The sequence below is a fragment of the Branchiostoma floridae genome, chromosome 8, assembly GCF_000003815.2.
Source record: "Branchiostoma floridae strain S238N-H82 chromosome 8, Bfl_VNyyK, whole genome shotgun sequence".
NCBI classification, from domain to species: domain Eukaryota; kingdom Metazoa; phylum Chordata; class Leptocardii; order Amphioxiformes; family Branchiostomatidae; genus Branchiostoma; species Branchiostoma floridae.
The window spans coordinates 21,283,041-21,303,999 of NC_049986.1; the positions used below are offsets into that span (position 1 = coordinate 21,283,041).

Here is a 20,959-nt window from a genome sequence, read left to right on the forward strand (position 1 = left end):
AGTGATTTTTAACCTCCTTGTTGAAACATGCGAGAGATAGAATAGACAATCTTTTTTTACCTTTTCACGTTATTGCACAGCGTTTGATATCTGTTTGTACCTTTACTATTAAACTTCAGACATGAGTCTGTACAACTACAAGGAGGTTTAGATCCACACAGAGATCATGCATTCTCTGAACCAGAAGAACCAAGGAAAAGGTGCAGTCGGGCATTCAATCGGATATTTGATGCACCTCGTTGTGTTGGAACAATGTTGCAGCTTTCTTTAGAGTTAACTGCTGACTCAGACGAACTTTCGATGCTAGCAGGTTTTTCCAAGGAGGTAAAATGGGAGGTAAACCTCCTTGGTTATATGACGTCATTGGTTTTTCTAAGCAACAAGTGGTTCTCGGTGTTTGTAACAACGACCACTAGCGGCTTAAATTAGAACTGCAGGCTTTTCCCAGAATTTCATTTCCGCGAAAGCGCGGTGCATGCTGGGTATAACTAAGCAGACGCCATCTTCACCGGTGGAGGAAGAAACAACATATTGTGGAGAGTTTTCTCCTCAGAAATCACGATTTTGTTGAATATCCGATCTTTTCACGAACAGGAAACTTAGATGGTGTTCTAGAGATGGCGTTGGACTTCATTTCAGAGGCGGACTCGCGATTCTTCGCCGACAACTTGCTGTCCAGCGAGGACTGGGGTAGGTGGAACGGGTTACGTGTCCTTTTCTCTGGAAAGATCGTTGCCATTTTATCAACATAAACAGTATTATTGCGCAATTTTGCCTCGTTTTCTGGTGATTTTTACACCACATTTCAACTTAGCTGTAATTTCAAGCGTTTGTACGCAGTACACGTGTTTTGAACACATTGGCTGTGTTGTATATCGATTTGTTGCCCGCACCCTAACCCAGCCACACATGTTTTTATGGTGATTTTCAAGGTCCGCTTCTCAACTTCCGGATGTGGCTTGTTTTGAAAGGGGCGTTTTTTTACCCGTAAAGCTTTTAAAAAACTACACCACTTTACTTTTAGCAGTTTGTATGTATTTTCCTAGTGAAGAATATGGTTTACTATTGTTACCTACCGCTACCACTAAATAGTTAAGCAGCAGTTTGTGTTTTGCCGCAGCTCACCTGGTAGCACAGGTAGACATGTGGGCCAGCATGTGTGTTCAATGGTTAATGGTTAACTAAACATTCAGGGTCCCTTTATTTTCATTACAGAACTCAAGTAGATTCTTTCGGGGTTAGGATTTCCTGGTAATAGCTCGCAAAGATGGTGTAGAAGTAAACAACCCAACTAGTGTTTTTTGTTTTTTTTACCATCTAGATGTCTAATAATTTGTTCATCCTTTAATTGCCATTACATAAATTGTTGTTACCCACTTTTTCTGTAGGTTTGCTTTTTAAGCCACATGACTTACTAAAAAGAAAAATGTAAAAAGATCGTCTTTCGATATTATTAAAATGAAACCATTGTATTCTCACATCATGAAGTGAACAAGGAACAATGGGGTTCTAGTAACTTCTACAAAAAAAATGCACGTGTGAGAAATAGAGACAAGGATAGTGCAAGGAGGTTGGATAGTGTAAACAGGAGATGGTGTTTGGAAAAAAAAGGTGAAACATCCTGGTTGTCTTTGTTGATGTATGATCAGTCTGTGCCACTCCAAGTGGAGACACCAGGTACTCAAGGTGTTGTTTTTCACATGGGAGCATATCCTGGTACCCTTGTTGTTTACCCAACTGTAGGGATACCATGTAAATAAGGGTGCTTTGAACAGTTTGATTGTCTGGCACAAAAATCCTTTTATTCTGCACAAGGGACTCTCACTTTTTAGATGTGCAAAACTGTTTTTCTGGTTAGGATCGGTAACTCTCTCAACTGCAAACTATGAGGGCGGCAGCCAAAATGAAAGAAGAAGAAGTGCGCAAGTTGGAACACAGAACAGACCCCTGAAGGCAGAAAAGAAAAGAAAAACTGAGTGACCGGTTGGAGTTGGAGATTAGGAAGGCTTTCTTAGACATATCAAAGAACCCTTAGATATGCTGTGGCTTCTTTTTCTATAATATTTTTGGTGTACTAAAGGCAGTTTTTCTGAACCAGGCACTCCCTGGCCACTATTGTAATTTTTGTAATATCCCCATACAAATATTACACCAGCTGCCACCAGTCTAGTTGAGACTTTAATGTTTGCACAAAGCTGTCGTGTACAATGGTGTACAGGACACGTTTACAGACGATTCACAGGTCTACATGTACAACAGTAGAGGGTGTGAGAACATGCGTGAATACAATTCTTATCCATGCGTTAGTACACGAGTCACAAAAAACATACACCATGAACGTACACTTGTTTGCTTGACAAAACCTACAGGTAATAATTTTGTCCCTTTACTGGTAAAATAGCAGTATAATGGACATAAACGATGGACGTACACATTGTTTTGTCTTCCGTTTATTCATTATCTGTTTTTCAGTGTTGCCTTGTATGCAAAAGTACCTGTGGTGCATGTACATCTGATCATTTTTCACAACTGCCTATAGATTTCTAACAGTTTTCTGCCAAATTATTGGTATACATTTGAAAAAGATGGCTGCTAGTTTTATTCGAAGAAAAACTCTGTACCTGTACGTCAGAAAGTGTAAACATTTTTTGAGATAATAATTAACATATGTGCCTGCTTTCTTGGCAGTGAAAATTTATGCTAGTACATTTGTACTAGTACTAGACTAGTAGTAGTAGTATGTTTCTGTACATCAGAAAGTTTAAATATTTCTCGAGATGGTTTGGTTTGGTTTAATTAGGATCTTTGACCGTCTGTAATAACATACACATGCACCTGAACATCAGAAAGTGTAAATATTTTTCAAGATAATAACATATGCACACCTGCTGAAATTACCCTTCTGGCTAATTTATCTATCTATAATCTAGGAACAAATATTACCCCAGCCTTTACCAGGCTGGTAGCCCCTGCTAATTCCCATGGGGAAAACTGTATACAGTGACATCTGCCCCTTTGTTCTTTTCTAATTAGATTGGTCTGGTGTATAGAACAAACTGATGATGCATTTTTCATGCCAGATAATGACTAAAAGATGAGGTTGCACCAGAACACTAGCTGGAATAAAAGAGGGGGTGTACTGTTAGTGTTACAAAGAAAGGGAGTGAATTGAAAACGCTTACCACAAAGAAATTTCTGTTCAAGGCTTTAGGAATTTCAGGGGCAGATTGTCATTGTCTATGAACAGATGAATGTCAATGAAGACTGTATTGCACAATATTTTTTATACGAATATGGCTTTATAAGACTTTATTTCATATTTGTACATTCTTGTCCACATGGGCACAAAAAAGCGTAAATAAAGTTATCACACTGTGGTACTATTATGTGAAAGGTGAAAGACTAAAATGCCATTACTTGTAGTGTTACAAATATTTGGTATTTTATATGGTGAATAATATGAATGTACATTTTGTGCATATAATAGGGTATCATCAATTTTAAAGAGTGATAAAAAACAAAACTAAATCGAAGTAAGTCTGGTGAAGAAGATTACAAAAACTACAAAAAATTCAACAAAACCCTGTCCTGTGTTCCCCAGATGATGGCACACTGTGTAACATTGAGGACCTGCCCGACATCAGTGACTTCGGCAGTGCAGACGATCTCTTACAGAGGATACCTGACATAGAGGTGAGGGTTGGAGTTATTCTTGTTCTTGTTTATCTCTGAAACTCCAACTCCCGGAAGCCGAAAGCAAAGGTTCTACTTGCACGTTTTGTTGTCAATTTGCCTAGTATTCATTCATGCTGGTAGAATTTGACTCATGTAGGCATTTTTGTATGTGCTGACCTGACATCCAACCTGTACTGGTCTATATAATCTGTTTAAGTGCACGTGGGTAATTGTTTCCAACAATTCCTGTACATACTAAATGATTGTACAAGTTGCTGAACAAAGAACAGAAATGGTTCCTATCCAGTACTAGTATTCAGTGTGATGACAGGGCCTGAAATCCGCTGGCCTGGTTACCATCCTATTTCTACCCAATAATGCTTTTTAGGGCAGCAAGTGTAAGGAGTACCTGTAGAAATAGGATGGTACCCAGGCTAGAAATCTGCCATGGTGCAGGTAAAATCTGTCCAATACTATGTTGCATAGACAATGTTGCACTGGTACAGCCACTTTAACGCCCCCAGGCTCCCAGTCTGACTAAGAGCCGATTTACACTAGGCAAAAAAATAACTTGTCCTACAACGTTCGACGCACGACGCATGTCCGGTGACACTATTTTTGCCTGGAAGGTGCCACACTGTCACGCCGCAGCGCGTCATTTTCGTTTTTGACATGGGCAAAAAGTGTCCTAAGACACACCCCGCTTGTTGGACATCGTAGGACGAATAATTTTTTTGCCTTCTGTAAATCGGCCCTGACCCACTATATCCATCTCTCCCAGTTTGATGACTTGCTGGGGGGCAGGTCTGACCTGTTGGACGGCAGGACGGACCTCAAGCTGTCTGATGGGTTCAATGACCCCTGGCCTGACATGGACGTCGGCCTCGACCAAAATGGTTTCCAAGGTAAGTCCGGTCCAGTGGATGGGTGTCCATTGTTTGTTACGTTATATATATATATATAGGGCCGTGTTTTTGCACCCAGCTTAAAAAATTGGATGCACTGAAAAAGTTTTGGGTGCACCACTTAAATCTGAGAAGAATGTAAAAAAAACCTAATGACAAAACTTAGTTACAGTACAAGCTATCAAATTCTTAAACAAGTAACATTTTCATTATCTTTCTAACACTTAGATGTCAAGAATATGATGTATACTAGTATACTGGATATCTTTCCATACATAAACCTAAGAAAACATTTGGGTGCACCCACTAAAAATAATTGGTTGCACAGCTCCAATTTTGGGTGCACCTAGGTGCACATGCACCCAGTATTTCGAGCCCTGAATTGTCATCTTTTTCTTTCTTAAGAAATCAGAACTTAACTTTTGAGAGGTATCAGCTTAATTGCCACTAGTTCTGCTTTGTCCTCTTATCCAGGACTATTATATAGTTGAAGCTAGGATTTTTGTGATGTTACCATTTGTGTAGAGGCCTTGACTTGATGAAAGTAACATGTAATTAGGTTATAGGAAAGCTTTGTCCTGTATCCTGATTGGAATTGATCTCCAAGCAGTTTTACCTGTGGTATAAATGTTAAAAGATTATCAAAAGGGCCAAAGCAGTATCCAACTGGCCACCACGACTGCCTTGGGCATTTGGACACTGTCTTATAGCACCGGTTAATCTGCTTGGAGATAAGATTGGAATGACCAGTACATCTAGGTCTGCATTGTACTCTTATGGCAACGTTTTTGTTGCTGTAAAATAACCCTGTACCCTCCCTGTACCCCCAGATATCCAGGTGAAGACGGAGCCCCTGTCTCCCGCCCCCTCCTCCTGCTCCGACTCCTCAGGGGAGGGATTCTCAAACCAGGTCAGTAGAAATATATAAAAACATGTGAAGGATAGAGTAGTCCTGGTCCTTGTAGTTTCTGTAGATGAAACATTGGTAATGATAAAGTCTTTGTTTTCATATAGACCACTTTCTGGTAGCCTGGGTACCATCTGATTGCTACCTGGTAATAATGTATTGAATGATACCCATGCTATCATTTTGGTGAAGTTTCCAGATAGGCCTGTTACCTATTGTCTGTTTCACGAAGCTTGTGTAGCTGATAACTTTTCTGTATGTAAGTATAGCTTCTAAAATCCGTACACTTAATTTTGTACTTTGTATTTCTTAATATTAGTATTTCTTTACTCTATCTAGAGTCACATGAAGTTGAGGTATGAAAGAGTTACCAAAATGTTGTCCTATTTTCTCATTAACCCATAATTGATTGTTCTTTTCTTTTTCCAGAAGTATTTTGACAACCCCCAGATGTCCCCCCAGAACGGCATCGTGGAGGTGAAGCTGGAAACCCCTCCCCTGACCCCCGGGTCCCAGAACCCTTCTCCCCCACCCCCCATGTCCCCCTACCAGTGTAAACCCACCCCCATCGTGCCCAAACCCGCAGGGGTGCCCATCATCACTGCACAGCCCACAGGTGCACAGACACAGCCCAGTCTACAGGACACACTACAGAACCTCAAAGCACAGACTCCAGGTGAAGATTTGTTTTAATGTGGAAATCGTAAGGGAAGTTTTGATAGATTCAACCAAATTTGTTGCCAAAAAGCAGTTACTCAAGCAACTGAATATGATTTTGGAAACGGTCAGACGTTTCGGATAGCATCCACTTTCTTTCGTCATTGACACTGAAGTGACCTGAAAGAAACTGGTCTTTTATACCCTAATAATGAATGATCATCATCATATTACGAATGAAGACAATTTTAGTGTCCAATTAGAGACAAGGTAAGGCAAAGTCAGGCTGAAGACATAGTGAATTCCAATGGAAAACAAAGATAAGGCAAAGTCAAGTTTTTTTACTCTTCACCTCTCTCCCCCAGGTCAACCCATAGTCCTGACACAGGCAGAGTTTGCCAGACTTGCAGCACAGGGGCTCATCAAGCCAACCAATCAGCAGGCTGTTACCACGACAACGACCCAGCAACCTGCAGCCACGCTGACCAATCAGCAGCCAGCCCCAGCTCCAGTCCAGGTGCCCCCTGCCAAGCCTATTGCACCTGCCATGTCCAACGCCTCACTGGCCAATGGCAATGTAGATGTAAGTCACTTGATTTGGAAAAAGGAATACTGGTATGCTTGTGTGTTTTTAAAAAAACTGGTAAAAGTGTATTCTCTGTAATCTGTATATTCCGCCAGTTTGTATTTTATGTTTGTGTATCAGAATCTTGATCCTTGTGAATGTACAACTATCGAGTGCTAGTTTCTCTGTAGTTAGAATTGCCTTATTTTTTTGCCAATCTAATGGTTACTTGATATCTTATCCATCATTTTGCTGCCAAATTTTACAATGTTTCCATCTTGACTGGAAATAAATGCCCTGATATATATACCAGTACTACATGTCACAGTACTTTACCTGCACAGCACAGATTTGTTTTTGTTTGAACCTTTATTTATTCATGAGAAGCTCAAATCGGCCAGTAGGCCGCTTTTCATTGAGGTCATTAGGGAGGTCAGGGTCAGATAAAATATAATACAGATATAGATTACATTGGGTACTAATAAATCCATCAACCTATATCACTACACATACATTGTACAAAACATATAGTGGTGCAAGAAGCTCAGTGTTCATAGTCCATGTCCGTTCGTTTTGGTCATTACTTTACTTCAAGAGTCTCTTAAAGCAGGTCAGATACATGTGTATTGTGACTAACCCATTCCAAAACATTACCCGCAGATGAAAGTGCTGAAGCGCCAGCAGCGGATGATTAAGAACCGAGAGTCGGCCTGTCTGTCCAGGAAGAAGAAGAAGGAATATCTGCAGGGTCTTGAAGACAAACTCAAGGCTCTCGGACGACAGAACGAGAAACTGCGCCAGGAAAACACTTTACTGAAGAAGAGAGTAGACTTTCTTAACAATGAGGTAAGAAATGTGAAATCTGAAGATTTGGGAAGTTGATTTTCATATTTGATAGCCATTTATTGGAAGTCTTGCAATTTTACTTGTTGCAAAATATGCTGGTGAAACTGTTGCATTGCAAAGATGATACTTTTTTCCATGTTTTGGAATCTCACTTTTGTAGGCATTATATTGTATAGATACTCAACTTCAGAAATTTGTTTAAGGTTTTAGATAACTATTGTCTTCACAAACTGGAAGGAACAGGCGGTAAATGACTATTTTCAACCATCTAGTCGATTCTGAATCCTAAATGAATACCAGATAATGCGAACAGCAATTTTACTGTATGCAAAACTTTTTGTCTTTCCCCAGAATGAGAGACTACGGAGTTCAAAGTCACTCTTTGGCAGCAAACAGACCACTGTTGCCATGGCAATACTGTTCCTGGTCTGCTTCAATCTGGCACCTTTAGCTACATACAGGTACGAGATTTCATTGATAGCCCTATTTTACTTGTTGCTAAATATCTAATATATTCATCAGAAAGACCATGTGTCATCTTTCTGCGTTAGTCTCCTTATTTCTGCCATAGGATATAGAGAGAGTCAGGGACTTCATAATGTCAGCAGATGGATGAACTGAACTGAACTCAACTGAACTGAACTGAACTGAACTGAACTGACAATATTTCCTCTTCTTCCTCCAGTTTGTTCAGAAGAACATCAGACCCAGAGATAGGAGACATGCCCATCAGACATGCGCGGACACTCCTGCAGTTCTCAGAAGACGGTAACATGTACTCCCAGGACCCTGACCAGACTAACGACTTCAGGTAATAAAGAGACTCTTTTTACACAACCAGTGCTTTATTCACACCAACGTTTCAGTGACTATCTGTCACCTCCTTCAGGGCAATTCTGACTGGTTCCCAAAACATTGGAGTGAATAAAGCAATTTTTGTCAAATTTTACAGGAACCCTACTTTTAGACCAGACTATTATCCCTGTTATTTCTGTTGACTTACATGTTTCAGGAAATATCCTTAGGATGTTTAGCTGTGATTCACAGTTCTTTGAATCTGTTCATGAGAATAAGAGAGATTTGCCCTATGTACTAAAACTGTACCAATTTTACGTGTGTTTTTTGTGCTCCTTGCAACCAGTTGAAGATCAGCTTTTTCAGTATCGTATCTTTAACTTGATCAGGCTACATATTGATTAATTTTCACTTTTTTTTTTAAATTTTCCTCATCTTCAGGTACAGTGCTCCCCAGGAGGATGTGGTTCCTGGGAATGAGAGCAAACCTGGGAAGGAGAAGAGCAGGAGCAGCAGCTTGAGTGACAAGGCCCTGATGATTCTCCCAGAATTCCCCAAACCTGGAGGGAGTAAACCTGGCATAGAGGAGAGAGTTCTGCCGTCATGTCCACTCTTCAACACCACAGACTCTATCAGGTACAGGAGTGTTTTATCATTAATGTATTTAACTGGGGTTTGGGGAGGGGGGTAGTATGGAGAAGATTGTTCTGCCATCCTGTCCTCTCTTCAACACCACAGACTCTATCAGGTTTGTCTGATTTCCTGTGTTTCAAAATCTTTCAGTAATGGACAATGAGGCAGTCAATGTTAGACAATGACTGTATGAGACATAAACTATAAACTATAGATTGTTTACAAACCATTCTGTTTCATGAGACTTGTAACTGACTGACAATCCTGCAGACAGGATGTGTTTGTGGTGATCTGCTAAACACAGGAAGGAAAAATCCCTTCCTCAAATATTTGAAAAAACTGTTTTGTTGTACATGACCTTTGTGATTGACAAGTTGACAGATTGTTTTAACTACCTGTGACCAAAATAAAACTTTTTTTCAAAAATTTCAAAATTCACACCATAGATTCTCATTAAATCATTACTTAATCTTATGTAGGACTCCTATTGATTGAAACAACTTTTAAATGTCAGATTGTTGTTGACTGTTGTTGGCTGAATAAAAGTTTGAAACGTGAACTATGCAGTTCCAGATGTCTTGGTCTTACTGAGGGATGACTGTGATGCAATAGATGTCAGTTAGCTGAGGAATGAGTCCACTCTACTACACTGTTGTTGGCCGAATAAATGTTCTGGAACTGTGCAGCTCCAGAATGTCTTACTGAGGGATGACTGCGGTGTGAGAGATGTTGGTTAGCTGAGGACTATATAGTGACTATTTTGATTGACAGCTGGTTATGTTTGATTGCCAGGTTGGCAGACGAGCTGACCGGCTGGCTGGCAGGCCTGCACAAACAGGAGTTCAAGGAGAAGCAGAAAACCAAGAAGAAGCCTCCTCCCAAGAAGAAGAGGGTAGGTTGATAGCACAATTCTTTACCTTCAATACTCCGTTTGTTATGCCTGCTGGAGGAAGTTTCTGTGCTTGCCTTGTGGCCACAATTCAGAGTAGAAGTTTTTAAAACATTTGTTTCTTTTATTTAGTGCTGATACTGTGGTTTTCAAACTGCTGTATTTTAGCTCCATTCTTTTCCACAAAACTCAGATATGGTCATTATCCGTCATGGGCAAGTTTGCAGTAATTCTGACAAAACTAAGGGGAGTTTCCGCATTGTATAGTTTTATGTGGTCAGTGTCATAAACCTTTTGTATCAAGGATGCCCGCAATGTTTTACTGAATAAAAAACGACGTCCACTCCTCTGTGTTCTGAATCACCTGAACTTACAAGTCTTTGTCTCCACCCCCAGCCTGCAGTCCACAGGTCCCCCCAGCATTACCAGAACACCCACCTGGCCCCCCACCCTGATAACACTCAGGTGTGCCACAACTGACAAATCTTTGCCTCCAGCCTGCAGTCCACAGGTCTCCCAAGCTAGTTTCAAAGCAGTAACTGTCGATATATGGATAATAATTGTATGGTTTTATGTGGTCTGTGTTTAAACCTTTTGTATATCACCCCACTCCAGCCTGCAGTCCACAGGTCCCCCAAGCGGTACCAGAACACCCACCTGGCCCTGGCCCCCCACCCTGATAACGAGGTGTACCATAACTGACAAGTCTTTGTCTCCATCCTCCAGCCTGCAGTCCACAGGTCCCCCAAGCTAGTTTTAAAGCAGTAGTTGTTGATATATGGATTATAATTGTTCAGTTTTATGTAGTCTGTGTATATTAAACCTTTTGTATATCTCTCCACCCTCCAGCCTGCAGTCCACAGGTCCCCCAAGCGATACCAGAACACCCACCTTGCGCTGGCCCCCCACCCTGATAACGAGGTGTACGAGGTCCAGGTGTTTGGCGGGCCCGACCGCAGCTACCTGGAGTTTCTGGAGGCCATCAACAGGAGGGAGGACACCTTCTACGTCGTCTCCTTCAGGAAGGTACGGCTTAAGTGTTTTTCAAGCGTTCTAGTGTTTATCAAGCATGTTAAGAAATGCATTAGCTGTTTTCCTACGACTTAAAAAAGATTCTGGATGCCCACTACAGAGACATACATATGAATAACAATCAAATGGGAAATAGTTTTATGTCTTCTGGTTCTTATGTGAAAATGCTCATTCCAGCTGAAAATTTAGTCAATGTTGAATTTTCAGAGCATGCAAACTGCCCAAATTATAGTAGGAAACAAAAGGTAAAAACCCATGTTTCCTAGCACCCTCAGAAATTTAGTCACAGTTGTTTAAAACCTGTTGTTTTGTCCCCAGGACCACCTCCTGCTGCCAGCCACTGCTCACAACAAGACCATGAGGCCACGCATGTCCCTCCTCATGCCTGCTGTCAATGGTAAGTACAACTGAGTCTGAATCATAATTAAGGGTTAAAGACCCACTCCGAGTTGTATATGGTATGATAACGCCTGGTCCTTTGCTATAACCAACAGATGAAACCACCGAGGGAGCGAAGCATACAAGGTGGTTTTATGACAGTCATAGTAGTATTCAGTATTTGATTTTATTGACACATGGGCCGGCAACAGTCGGCTAGTCTTCACACCACTTTTCCATACATTGAATGTTTGTTATAACATGATGTTTGTCCCCTTCCACAGAAACCCTGCTGGACACTCCCCAGGGCCACATGGCCATGATGCAGATTGACTGTGAGGTGATGAACACCCAGATGATCCAGCTGAAGACATCCAACATCCCCGCCTATCTCCGTGACAACGCCACCTACGCCGTCCCCTCACAGAACATGGACCCCAAGACTGTCCATGTGCATCCTCACCCAGAAGGCACCATTCCTCCTCACTAGCCAATCAGAACACACTGTAAAAGTCAACAGCCAATCAGGGGTCTCCTTGTGAATGTACCCAGCCAATCATAATTCACAGTGTTGTTGTTGGCTTGGGTATATTCTCAAGGATGACCCTGGTTGGCCGTTGCTCAGCCAATCAGGAGCATTTGTATATGTTCCTAGCCAATCACAATCTACAGTGTAACAGACTGACCAATCAGGAAGAGCAGCAACTTCTTGCTGGTTTAAGAGGTTTTGCTTGTTCCCAGTTATACAGAGCAAGTCATTTGTAAGAAAAAGAAGAAGATATTGTCAAGAAAAACAAGCGGTTTGTACTTTCCAAGCAAAGGGAAGACTTTTATCCCAAAGATTTTGTTGAAATGGGAAAGTTGTGTGAGATGTTGAAATGACTTGAGAGGTATTGAGAGGGATAAAATGAACTGTGGTAGCTATTTCCTGCAGCTATTTTGTGTGGTATAACCACATTGTTGAGAAAAGTACAAGCAAAGATTTTATACTTATTATGTAAGAAGGATTTCATGCTTGTAAAATACCATGCATGTATACGTGGGGGGATGGGGGGGGGTGTATTTTGGGGAATGGTGGACCAGGGCATTGTTGCAATAGTAGGTGGCAGGAGAGGTGTTCTTGTAGAACAAGGTGGTGCATTGAGGAGTATTGCAGTGTTTAACAAGCACAAACTTCTGCAAGACTCTTTATGCTGTTTAAAGCGTCAGAGGGAAGAAAAATGTATCAGTAAAAATAGAAAAGATGACAAAAAAGATATAATCCGAATAGAGGACAGTTTCTACATGAGGTGCCAGATTTGGGCACATTTTCATATTTTTGGTGTTAATTTTTATACTATGTCAATTTGTGTTTGACAATCTTAAAGCTCTGCACATTTTTCAGCAACCACAGTAGAGCATTTCTGTTGTTTTTTATTTAGCCATTTTGTTTTGCACATTGAATATCTCACACACATTTGAATGAAAGATAAGAGTGGAAAGATCAACCAAACTAGCAAAGAGTTGAATCAGAGTTGTACATATCTTTACTATGCCATTCTAGTTGTAGCACTTTTTTTGCTGCTCCTTATCAAATAGCCTCCACTGTTATTTTTAAAAACAGTACAGTCATGTACTTATTAAGGGGGCAGTTTGTGCATTCATGTATTATATCAGTTGTAGAAACTTACAAATGTATGGGTGTGAGAGGAGGTGTTGGGTGGTTTATGGTTATTGTTAAGTTGCAGTAAGGCAATGATAAGATGCTTTGTTTTTGTGAGAAAGGAATGAGGGGAGGGGGGTATTTATTATTGTGTGGATGGGTCTTATGCTTGGTTATCAATTTAATGTTTGGCATCTACACTATTTCAATAGCTGGTACAGTAGAAGCCAGTTAATTGCACAACGAATAATCGCACACTTCTGTTAATTGCACGTGATCCCAAAATTCCGTGGTAGCGCGGTCCAGCTTAAGAACTTCGCTTTGTTGCACCATTCGGATAATTGCACGAAAATCACTGGCAAATGGGGTGTGCAATTAAGCAGCTTCTACTGTATACATTTTGGTAGTTGATGCCCAACGCTTAGGTGATATGTGTATTCTGTAATTGATTAAGTTGTATTTCGTGCATTTATGATTTTGTCTGATTTGTATTTCTAGCCAATAGCTACCAGAAGATCTTGTTACTTCTTTGGAAGGAAAATTTATAAAGCTAAGAGTCTGTTACACAGAAAGGGGCTCTACATGTAAGCCAGAAATTTTCCTTGAAAAATATGTACATATTTTATTATGTCAAGGCTAAGGCATTACATCTTGATTGAATTTTTACACACATTTTGAATGTGTTTGCTATAAGTTGTGCAGGAGTTCGGGTGATTTTCTTTTGGGTCCAGGAAAAGGTATTTCTTTTTCCTGCAGCATGTTGCTTATATGCAGGCTTGATGGCTTCAACTATTGTCACATTCCTACATTTTGTCTAAGGCATGTTTAAAAAGGTGAGCAGTTTATATCTAGTCAGCAATAGTAAGTATTGAGCTCGCATGTAGTTGTAGATGTCAGAAAGAACGAGGCTTGTTGTTTATGGTGCAAAGAGAGCTTGCCAAAAAAGAATGAGGGAAAAGAGATGTAAATATTTCAATAAAGGTTTCTACCTTGGAGTAAAAGACAAGACTGTCTGTGTTATCTATTTGATAGAGCTGCTGTAGATGATATCTTACTTATTTTGCCTAAACAGCTTCCCCTTTGAACATTAAAAATAATGTTATATGTCATCATTTGCTGACCAAGCCCTATCTGACAAGCTTATATGTAATTTTTTTTGTTTCTAAGAATAATAATTAAGGGGGCCCCCGGGGGTATGCTTTCCAAGCAGAAGTTAGGCTCCATTTTTTTTTTTACGTCTTTCATACATTTTTATTAGGCTTTCTGTGTTGTCATTTTTTTGTCTGCCAGCAAACTAGCTGGAACTAAACCTCTGCTTGAAGAGAAGGGTTATAAGCAACAAAGAGATGCTATCTAAGGTTGGTTGCTCTTTTATGAATCATACACGCCAGAACGCCAGAGTAAGCTTATGCAAGGTTCAGAATATTTGTTAGCTCTTGATCATTTAGGACGAGGTTCAACTACATTTCTTTAATTTCATCCACAACAAGCAATGATCACTGAAAACAAGCTTTATTATTGACTCAGCCATAAAATGTACACATCGTGATCACATGAGTTTCATGAAACGCACATCGCCAAAAAGGTGATGTTTCTCAGCACGATGTCCACAAAAATGACATCACATATACACATATACCAAACTGCTGTGGCTTCGGTTTTCATCCATGTTAAACACTGGAGCTGTCACGTAGTAATCACACGCCCTCTGGCGGCAAACAGTGTTAGTTACAGCTGATCGTAACCACAAGAAAATCTACCGGGGCAAGGCTGACTATTGCATACTAATGGATACTCTTTATACACTGTCTAACGTATATGTTGCTTGTTAATTTATGAAACGGGACGGTATTGAGAAAGGTGCAACATACTTGTATATGACATGGACGAAATCATATTTGCTCTTTACAAGTTTCCAATTAAAGCAACTTGTTAAAGCAACAAATCATATCTATACCATAATCATCCTTTGGTGATTATATCTTGAATTAAACAAGCATTGCGCTTCCTATACTTGTTTGATTCTCCTCAAAGGAAGTCCTGAAGCACCACTTTGCAACTTAATTTCGAAGCACGTCTAGGTCTAAAACAACAATCTGACTTCTATACCAACAGCTAGTGACTTTAGATGGGCACATCACTCTGAAATGTCAAGGACATCGTACGGGAGGCCTCCACACTTGTTGTCAGGTATGCTGCAAAGTTTCACATGCTTCTTTTTTTAGCCTGACTGCATCACGCCTTTAAGTAGGGGGGGACACTATTTTGCAAAAATGCAGTTTTTGATGAAATACGCACCTGGAAATATGGAGACGGTCCATCTGAATATGAAAATGTAAAAATTTTGAAAATATTTGATTGCTAACCCCCCTGTACATGCCCCCTGAAGTTTTTAAGTTCACAATGTACTAAACTAGTATAACGCTATACTACCAAACATGCTTAATGCCTTAGAAATTGTACTTTGGCATCCTTGGCAGAATATTTGACTTCAGAAGAGATCATTGTGGATATCTGAACCTCCAAATGTATTTCCCATGCAAATATGGACTATTCAAAATCACCCCCATGGCAATAATGGACTGATCCAAACTCAAAATTGGACAAAACGGGCTACAGGTATATTATAGTATAGTCTGTATTCATTTCTACCAATTTTTACACTCAATCGCACAGAGGCAGTTAGCCTTGTAGGATTTTAAAACGCCAGTGGTACTCAAATACTCTGCAAAACAGATTTCTTTGTAGCGAAATGGAGTATCACAAGTTTTCACATACTGAATCAGGTCCAGGTTCAGGTCCGGACCTCTGGACATGAACCACGCCTGCATGAACCTAAATTTTCTGTACCGTTTACTCACCCCTATTAGGCACCCCTGTAGTTACATGTTACTTATGTTTTATCCCATCAAGAAATAAGTACTTATGCATGTAGGTGGGGGAAAGTTGTGTTCCAACTGAAAAATTTCAGGTTGCCCACTGCGCTACCTGGATTTAAAATTACGACTTACGTTGCGCCAACCAAAATTCATTTTCAATTGTGCAAGTGGGTATTTCGAGCACTGTTGCTGGAGGTAAATGATGCAGCCTTTGGGTTTATCTCTAAGGAGATGTTCCAACAGACAAGGAAATAAGAAGTCTGTAGTGCCATTGTCCAAGTGGTAACCACAATTACCAATCTGAAGTGGTACTGAAAAAGAGAAGAGAACCTGGATCGTTTAGACAGTACAGTAGAGAAGTCAGGAAAGGAGGCAGGATACCAGAGATTCTGATAGCTTGAAAGAGAAATGAAGAAGAGCTTAAGAAACAAGGACTCAATGGGAGATTGCAAACGTTGCTGTTGATTGGAAGAGAGACAAATACCTACTACAAACCCCGAAAACCCAACATGGATCTTTCACATCAACAGCAGAAGATATATTGTAAGTGTAAAGCTGGCCCAACTCAAGAACACAGCCCTGTCACTACCGATAACCACGAAAACTCCATCTGCGGTCAACCTAAAATTGTACTTGAACAATGTTACACGCCATTGACACCATCAATGAGTATAAATTTGACTATGGTTCTTTTGATTCTGTTGTAAATAGATGTACCAATAAAACATTGTTGAAATTCGGTATCGCAGGCATCTTGCTTACAATGACAGATATCAGGGCTCGAAATACTACCTGCTTATGCAGGTTAGTGCAGGTAAAATTGGAGCTGTGCAGGTATTTCTGGTGTCTACCTGCACCTAACCTGCACTGGTCCAGGTACTGGGTATATACAGGTTAGTGCAGGTAAAATTGGAGCTGTGCAGGTATTTCTGGTGTCTACCTGCACCTAACCTGCACTGGTCCATGTACTGGGTACAGGTTAGTGCAGGTAAAATTGGAGCTGTGTAAGTATTTCTGGTGTCTACCTGCACCTAACCTGCACTGGTCCATGTAATGGGTATATACAGGTTAGTGCAGGTAAAATTGGAGCTGTGCAGGTTAGTGCAGGTAAAATTGGAGCTGTGCAGGTATTTTTGATGTCTACCTGCACCTAACATGCACTGGTCCCAAATACTAGGTTTTTATACATAAACGTTATATGATGTAGGTGAACGTGGATTGTTATTAGCTGCATTGAATGTTACCACTACCACCTTTATTAAGTAATATTTTGTCGAAAAGAAAAAATAGCAATGGTCCTGAACAATTTTAGTATGAACTATACTTCCAAAATTCAGAGTGGTACAGGTAAAATTTGTCTGGTGCAGGCTATTTTCAATGTTACCTGCAACAGTGCAGGTATGCAGAAAAAAGTATTTCGAGCCTTGGATATAGTATGTACATGTACAAGAGAGCTTAGTAGTAGAGAGAACAGTCAACTGTTGCTTTTCTGTCCATACTTCTCGACACATATACGAAAACACTGGTTTTAAGCTTGGCAAAAAAACTGTGTTTTTGTAACCTTGAAACAATGTTTCTTTTTGAAGTTGCCCAATTCCTAGGCATCGAGTTTCTGAAAATTTTACCACTATTCTTGTGAAGCTTAAGACACTCTGTAGTTGATTTGGGTACTCTTTGTTATTCTCAGCACTTGTCGAATTACTACCCTACCGTGATTTCCCTGTTTTTGGCCAAATAATGGAAATTCGCCCCAATAAAAATATACTTGCTGCCTTGTTGCCATGGCAACCAAGAATATTAAGCCAAAACCTGATAGAAAGGTATCTTGGAGTGTAATGTATCATTTAATTACACAAAATGTGCAAAAAGAACTGAAGTAATGCAGTCAGTGCTTGCAGACCTTAGCAACGTCGCACAAGTACATGGCGAGGGGGGTATCCAAACTTCAGGGGGTATGTACAGGGGGGTTAGAGTTTTACAATTGCCTAATTTTTGTGATTTCTGTGTTTATATAGATCATCTCCATATTTTAGGATGCGTATTTCAAAAAGTTTGTACTAATGTCCCCCCCTACTTTAAGAGCTCTACCACTGGTCAGACTCCTATAGAACAGGGCGTCCATAGAGCAATGGTCTTCAAAGTGTATATTACACCTACTGGCCTTTTCTCAGTACATGTATTGTGTATTCTAATGTTTGCCGCAAAAGCACATAGTTACAGAGGTATTTGTTAACAGCGTTTCTGAGGTCCCAAATCTATGCCTAATTTGCCTTTTTCATCTTATAGTTAATGCTAGTTTACCTTTAATAAATTATCCGCGGGGTTACCAGTATCCGCCGTTTGTAAAAACATCGTATTTCGGAATACCAAGATTAATGATTTGAATCGCAATATTTTCAAAATATTACAGCTTGAAACCACTGTCCATCGACTTGATACCATGTTTTAATACAAGATACAACGGATATAGGTTACCCCTGGACTAAGGTGAACTAGCCCTACCATTGACATTTTACACTACGTACACGTCCAGTGTCTTCTTGATGCCGCGCTTGCAGTACGGACACTGTGGGCGCGTGAGAGCACCGCCCCCTGGCAGTTTGCCGTGGCACTGCCGGCACATCGCGAAGTGGAGGCACGGCAGGGTGACCACCGCCCGCTCATTCACGCCGCACAGCGAGCACAGCCGCCACTCCATCGCCTTCTCCACCTCATCCGCCAGGCGCTCGTTCTCCGCTCGCAACTCTTCCACCCGCGCGGCATCGTCGTTGTGGGCCTCCACGTGGGACTGGAGACTGAGCGAAGACCGGTACAGTTCGTCGCAGCGCTGTGCCGACTCCGCATGCCGCTGCTCCGCCTGTTTCGCCCTGTCATTGAGCCGACCGATGCGCCTCTTCAGGTGTAAACAGTAGTTTGTGAGACGCTCGTTGGAGTCGTTTGCTTCCTTCAAGCGCGAGTGGATTTCCTCGGTGCTTTGCTGTTTCTCCTTCGTCAGCTCTCGTCTCAGATTCTCCGCCTGGCTTTCTAAGACTTGCTCGCTCGTCTTGGCTTCCTCCAGTTCGAATTTGAGGTGTTGAACTTGACCTTCAAGGCGCTTCTTGTCTCTAAACATTCGATCTAACTTGTCCTGAAAATCGGAGATTTCCTCCTCGAGAACGCGCCGCCGCTCCGACTCCGTCGTCCGAAAGGTGGCGAGCTCCTGCCGAACATTGCCGAGCTCTTCCTCCCTGTCGTCGACAGTTCGCGACAGCACCTTTATCCTCTCCCCAAGACTGGCCTTGTCTCGGAGCAGGTCGCATGTGACCACCCTGCCGATGCCGCGGAAAGCCGACACGCCTCTCCCCTGCTTTGTAATCCTGTCTTGCAGTTGCTGGTGTTGATTTTTCAAGAGCGCCAGTTCGTCCGACAGCGCGGCCATGCCGTCCAGTTCCCTCCCATACTGCTCCGCTCTACGCTTCGTTTGCTCTAGTTTGTCCTGTAAACATTGAACCTGTTCCAAACTACACCTGTCACTCTCCTCTCTCTCTTCACGCAAGGTCTTATTCTCTACCTCTAACTCTTCTAGCTGGCTTCTAAACGCTTCATTTTCTTGCAAAGCTTCTTCCAAAGCTGCTCTACCTTCTCTATCCCTCCTTCGGAGTGAGAGAATCCAGCCTATTAAGGTGGAAATCAAGACGGCTGTAACTGTTGATATGAGCACGGCCATTCCTAGGAGTGGGGTCAGTGGTAAACAAACCAAACAAGTTGCTTGACGTTCCAAACCCTCACCTGCGGAGTCTACTGTCTTCTCAGGCACAGCAAACCGTCTTTAAAATCAGTCGCATCTTGTGGTGTTCCTAACGTGCTTCGAGAAGGTTGGACATTATCAGCGTCGGTCAGATTGTCTCTCCGAAGGTTTTTAGCTTGCCGTTGTAGAAGTGTCTTGTTTTGAAAAATTCTGGGTGAAAGTGTTCCTTACCGGCCTACTTTGCTCTTCTAATCCTGCCTCTGTGATCACGCCGAAGCGACGACAGAGAACTCCCAGCGGCGACCTCATTCCTGCAGCCGAAGCCTACATGTGATCGCTGACGTTTCAGTCCGTTCCATCCTAAAATTTCTAGTCTCTGCTGTTTTTTTCGAGCAGCCGGTTGGACTACAAACATCACCAACGAGGCCCTCGCTTCGACTGAGTCCCAGTAACACGGACTTTGCGCAGTGTACACAGGAAAAGTCAAATAAACGCGTCCAAACACCCGACAAAAGCTGCAGACGACACCTCTTTAATGATTAACGGAGCCTGACTTGTTCTGCCGTGTAGCCGAGGCCAAACTGCGCCCTGCGTGCTTGCGGTGTATTTGCCGAGCGCCCATTTTTATCCACCACACCTTAGTTTAAGGGCTGATAGTGTCAGCGTTAGCGCGACAACTCTATCAAGTGTTGACCCAAGAGTACGTGCCGGATTGGCTTAGGTTTTCTTAAAAGCGAGCATTATCCCTCGACCGTCCGCCTGCGATCATCTTATAGCGGCCACTTCAAGGAGATTAAGATAGTATCAACAAAGCGCGATAGCAAAGAACTACTTTTAGCATATCATGAACATTATGGTTTTCGGTAATGTCCTACACAAAGGACGTTTTGTCCGCAAGCCTTGCGTGTGAAAATCTTGACACTGTACAATGCACCTGCTCACCCGGCCTTCCAGGTGAATTGCTCTTTTCACGCCGACGTTGCCAAGGTGGTAAATGGGCTTAACAGTTTATTTCAACTACATCGCTCACCACATATATTTACCAACCTTTTATCACAGAGCGCTACCATCATCTGCAGCAAAGATGGAAAGATGCCTACTAATATTAGCCAGTTAGTATCGGTCGACCAGGCTCCATTTTGTAGCATTTTCTAGTTTCATGTATCTTGTAATTATGCACCGTGACACTAGATATTTACTAGCATTTTTAGGAACTGTCACCGAAATAAGACTTCAACACTATTCCCGAAAGACAATGTTGATGTAGCCTCAACCAAGCCTTCCTATGGGGATACGGAGATCGTAGAATTCGGCCAAAAAATCAGGAAATTGGCCAGGGGAGTCAGTCCACGCTTAGGTTCATGTTCCCCCTCTGCGCGGACGGCCAACTTCTTTGGTAGCAAAACTCCTCTGACAAATTATTCTCCCT

At 41.6% G+C, this 20,959-nt stretch overlaps 2 protein-coding genes across 4 annotated transcripts; one reads left to right on the forward strand and one right to left on the reverse strand.

The window, feature by feature from the left end:
• The first annotated feature begins 457 nt into the window (after nucleotides 1–457).
• LOC118420980 (cyclic AMP-dependent transcription factor ATF-6 beta-like) lies at nucleotides 458–13,927 on the forward strand. 3 transcript variants are annotated; one of them, XM_035828089.1, is made up of 15 exons: nucleotides 459–690; nucleotides 3,602–3,693; nucleotides 4,457–4,580; nucleotides 5,411–5,490; nucleotides 5,917–6,163; nucleotides 6,510–6,727; nucleotides 7,370–7,555; nucleotides 7,907–8,016; nucleotides 8,241–8,366; nucleotides 8,792–8,986; nucleotides 9,776–9,875; nucleotides 10,488–10,559; nucleotides 10,794–10,898; nucleotides 11,223–11,301; nucleotides 11,567–13,927. In XM_035828089.1, exons 1-15 carry the CDS (start codon nucleotides 618–620, stop codon nucleotides 11,770–11,772), a joined length of 2,013 nt encoding a protein of 670 aa, XP_035683982.1. In that variant the 5' UTR covers nucleotides 459–617; the 3' UTR covers nucleotides 11,773–13,927. The 3 variants fall into 3 exon arrangements, with proteins under 3 accessions (XP_035683984.1, XP_035683982.1, XP_035683983.1); XM_035828090.1 differs by lacking the exon at nucleotides 10,488–10,559 and having other exon boundaries at nucleotides 10,722–10,898; XM_035828091.1 differs by lacking the exons at nucleotides 10,488–10,559; nucleotides 10,794–10,898; nucleotides 11,223–11,301; nucleotides 11,567–13,927 and adding an exon at nucleotides 10,269–10,362 and having other exon boundaries at nucleotides 458–690.
• A 4,388-nt stretch (nucleotides 13,928–18,315) lies between these two features.
• Nucleotides 18,316–19,509, reverse strand: LOC118421913 (tropomyosin-like). The gene has a single exon (XM_035829417.1). The coding sequence runs from the start codon at nucleotides 19,507–19,509 to the stop codon at nucleotides 18,316–18,318; it is 1,194 nt and encodes a 397-aa protein (XP_035685310.1).
• Between the last annotated feature and the right edge of the window lie 1,450 nt (nucleotides 19,510–20,959).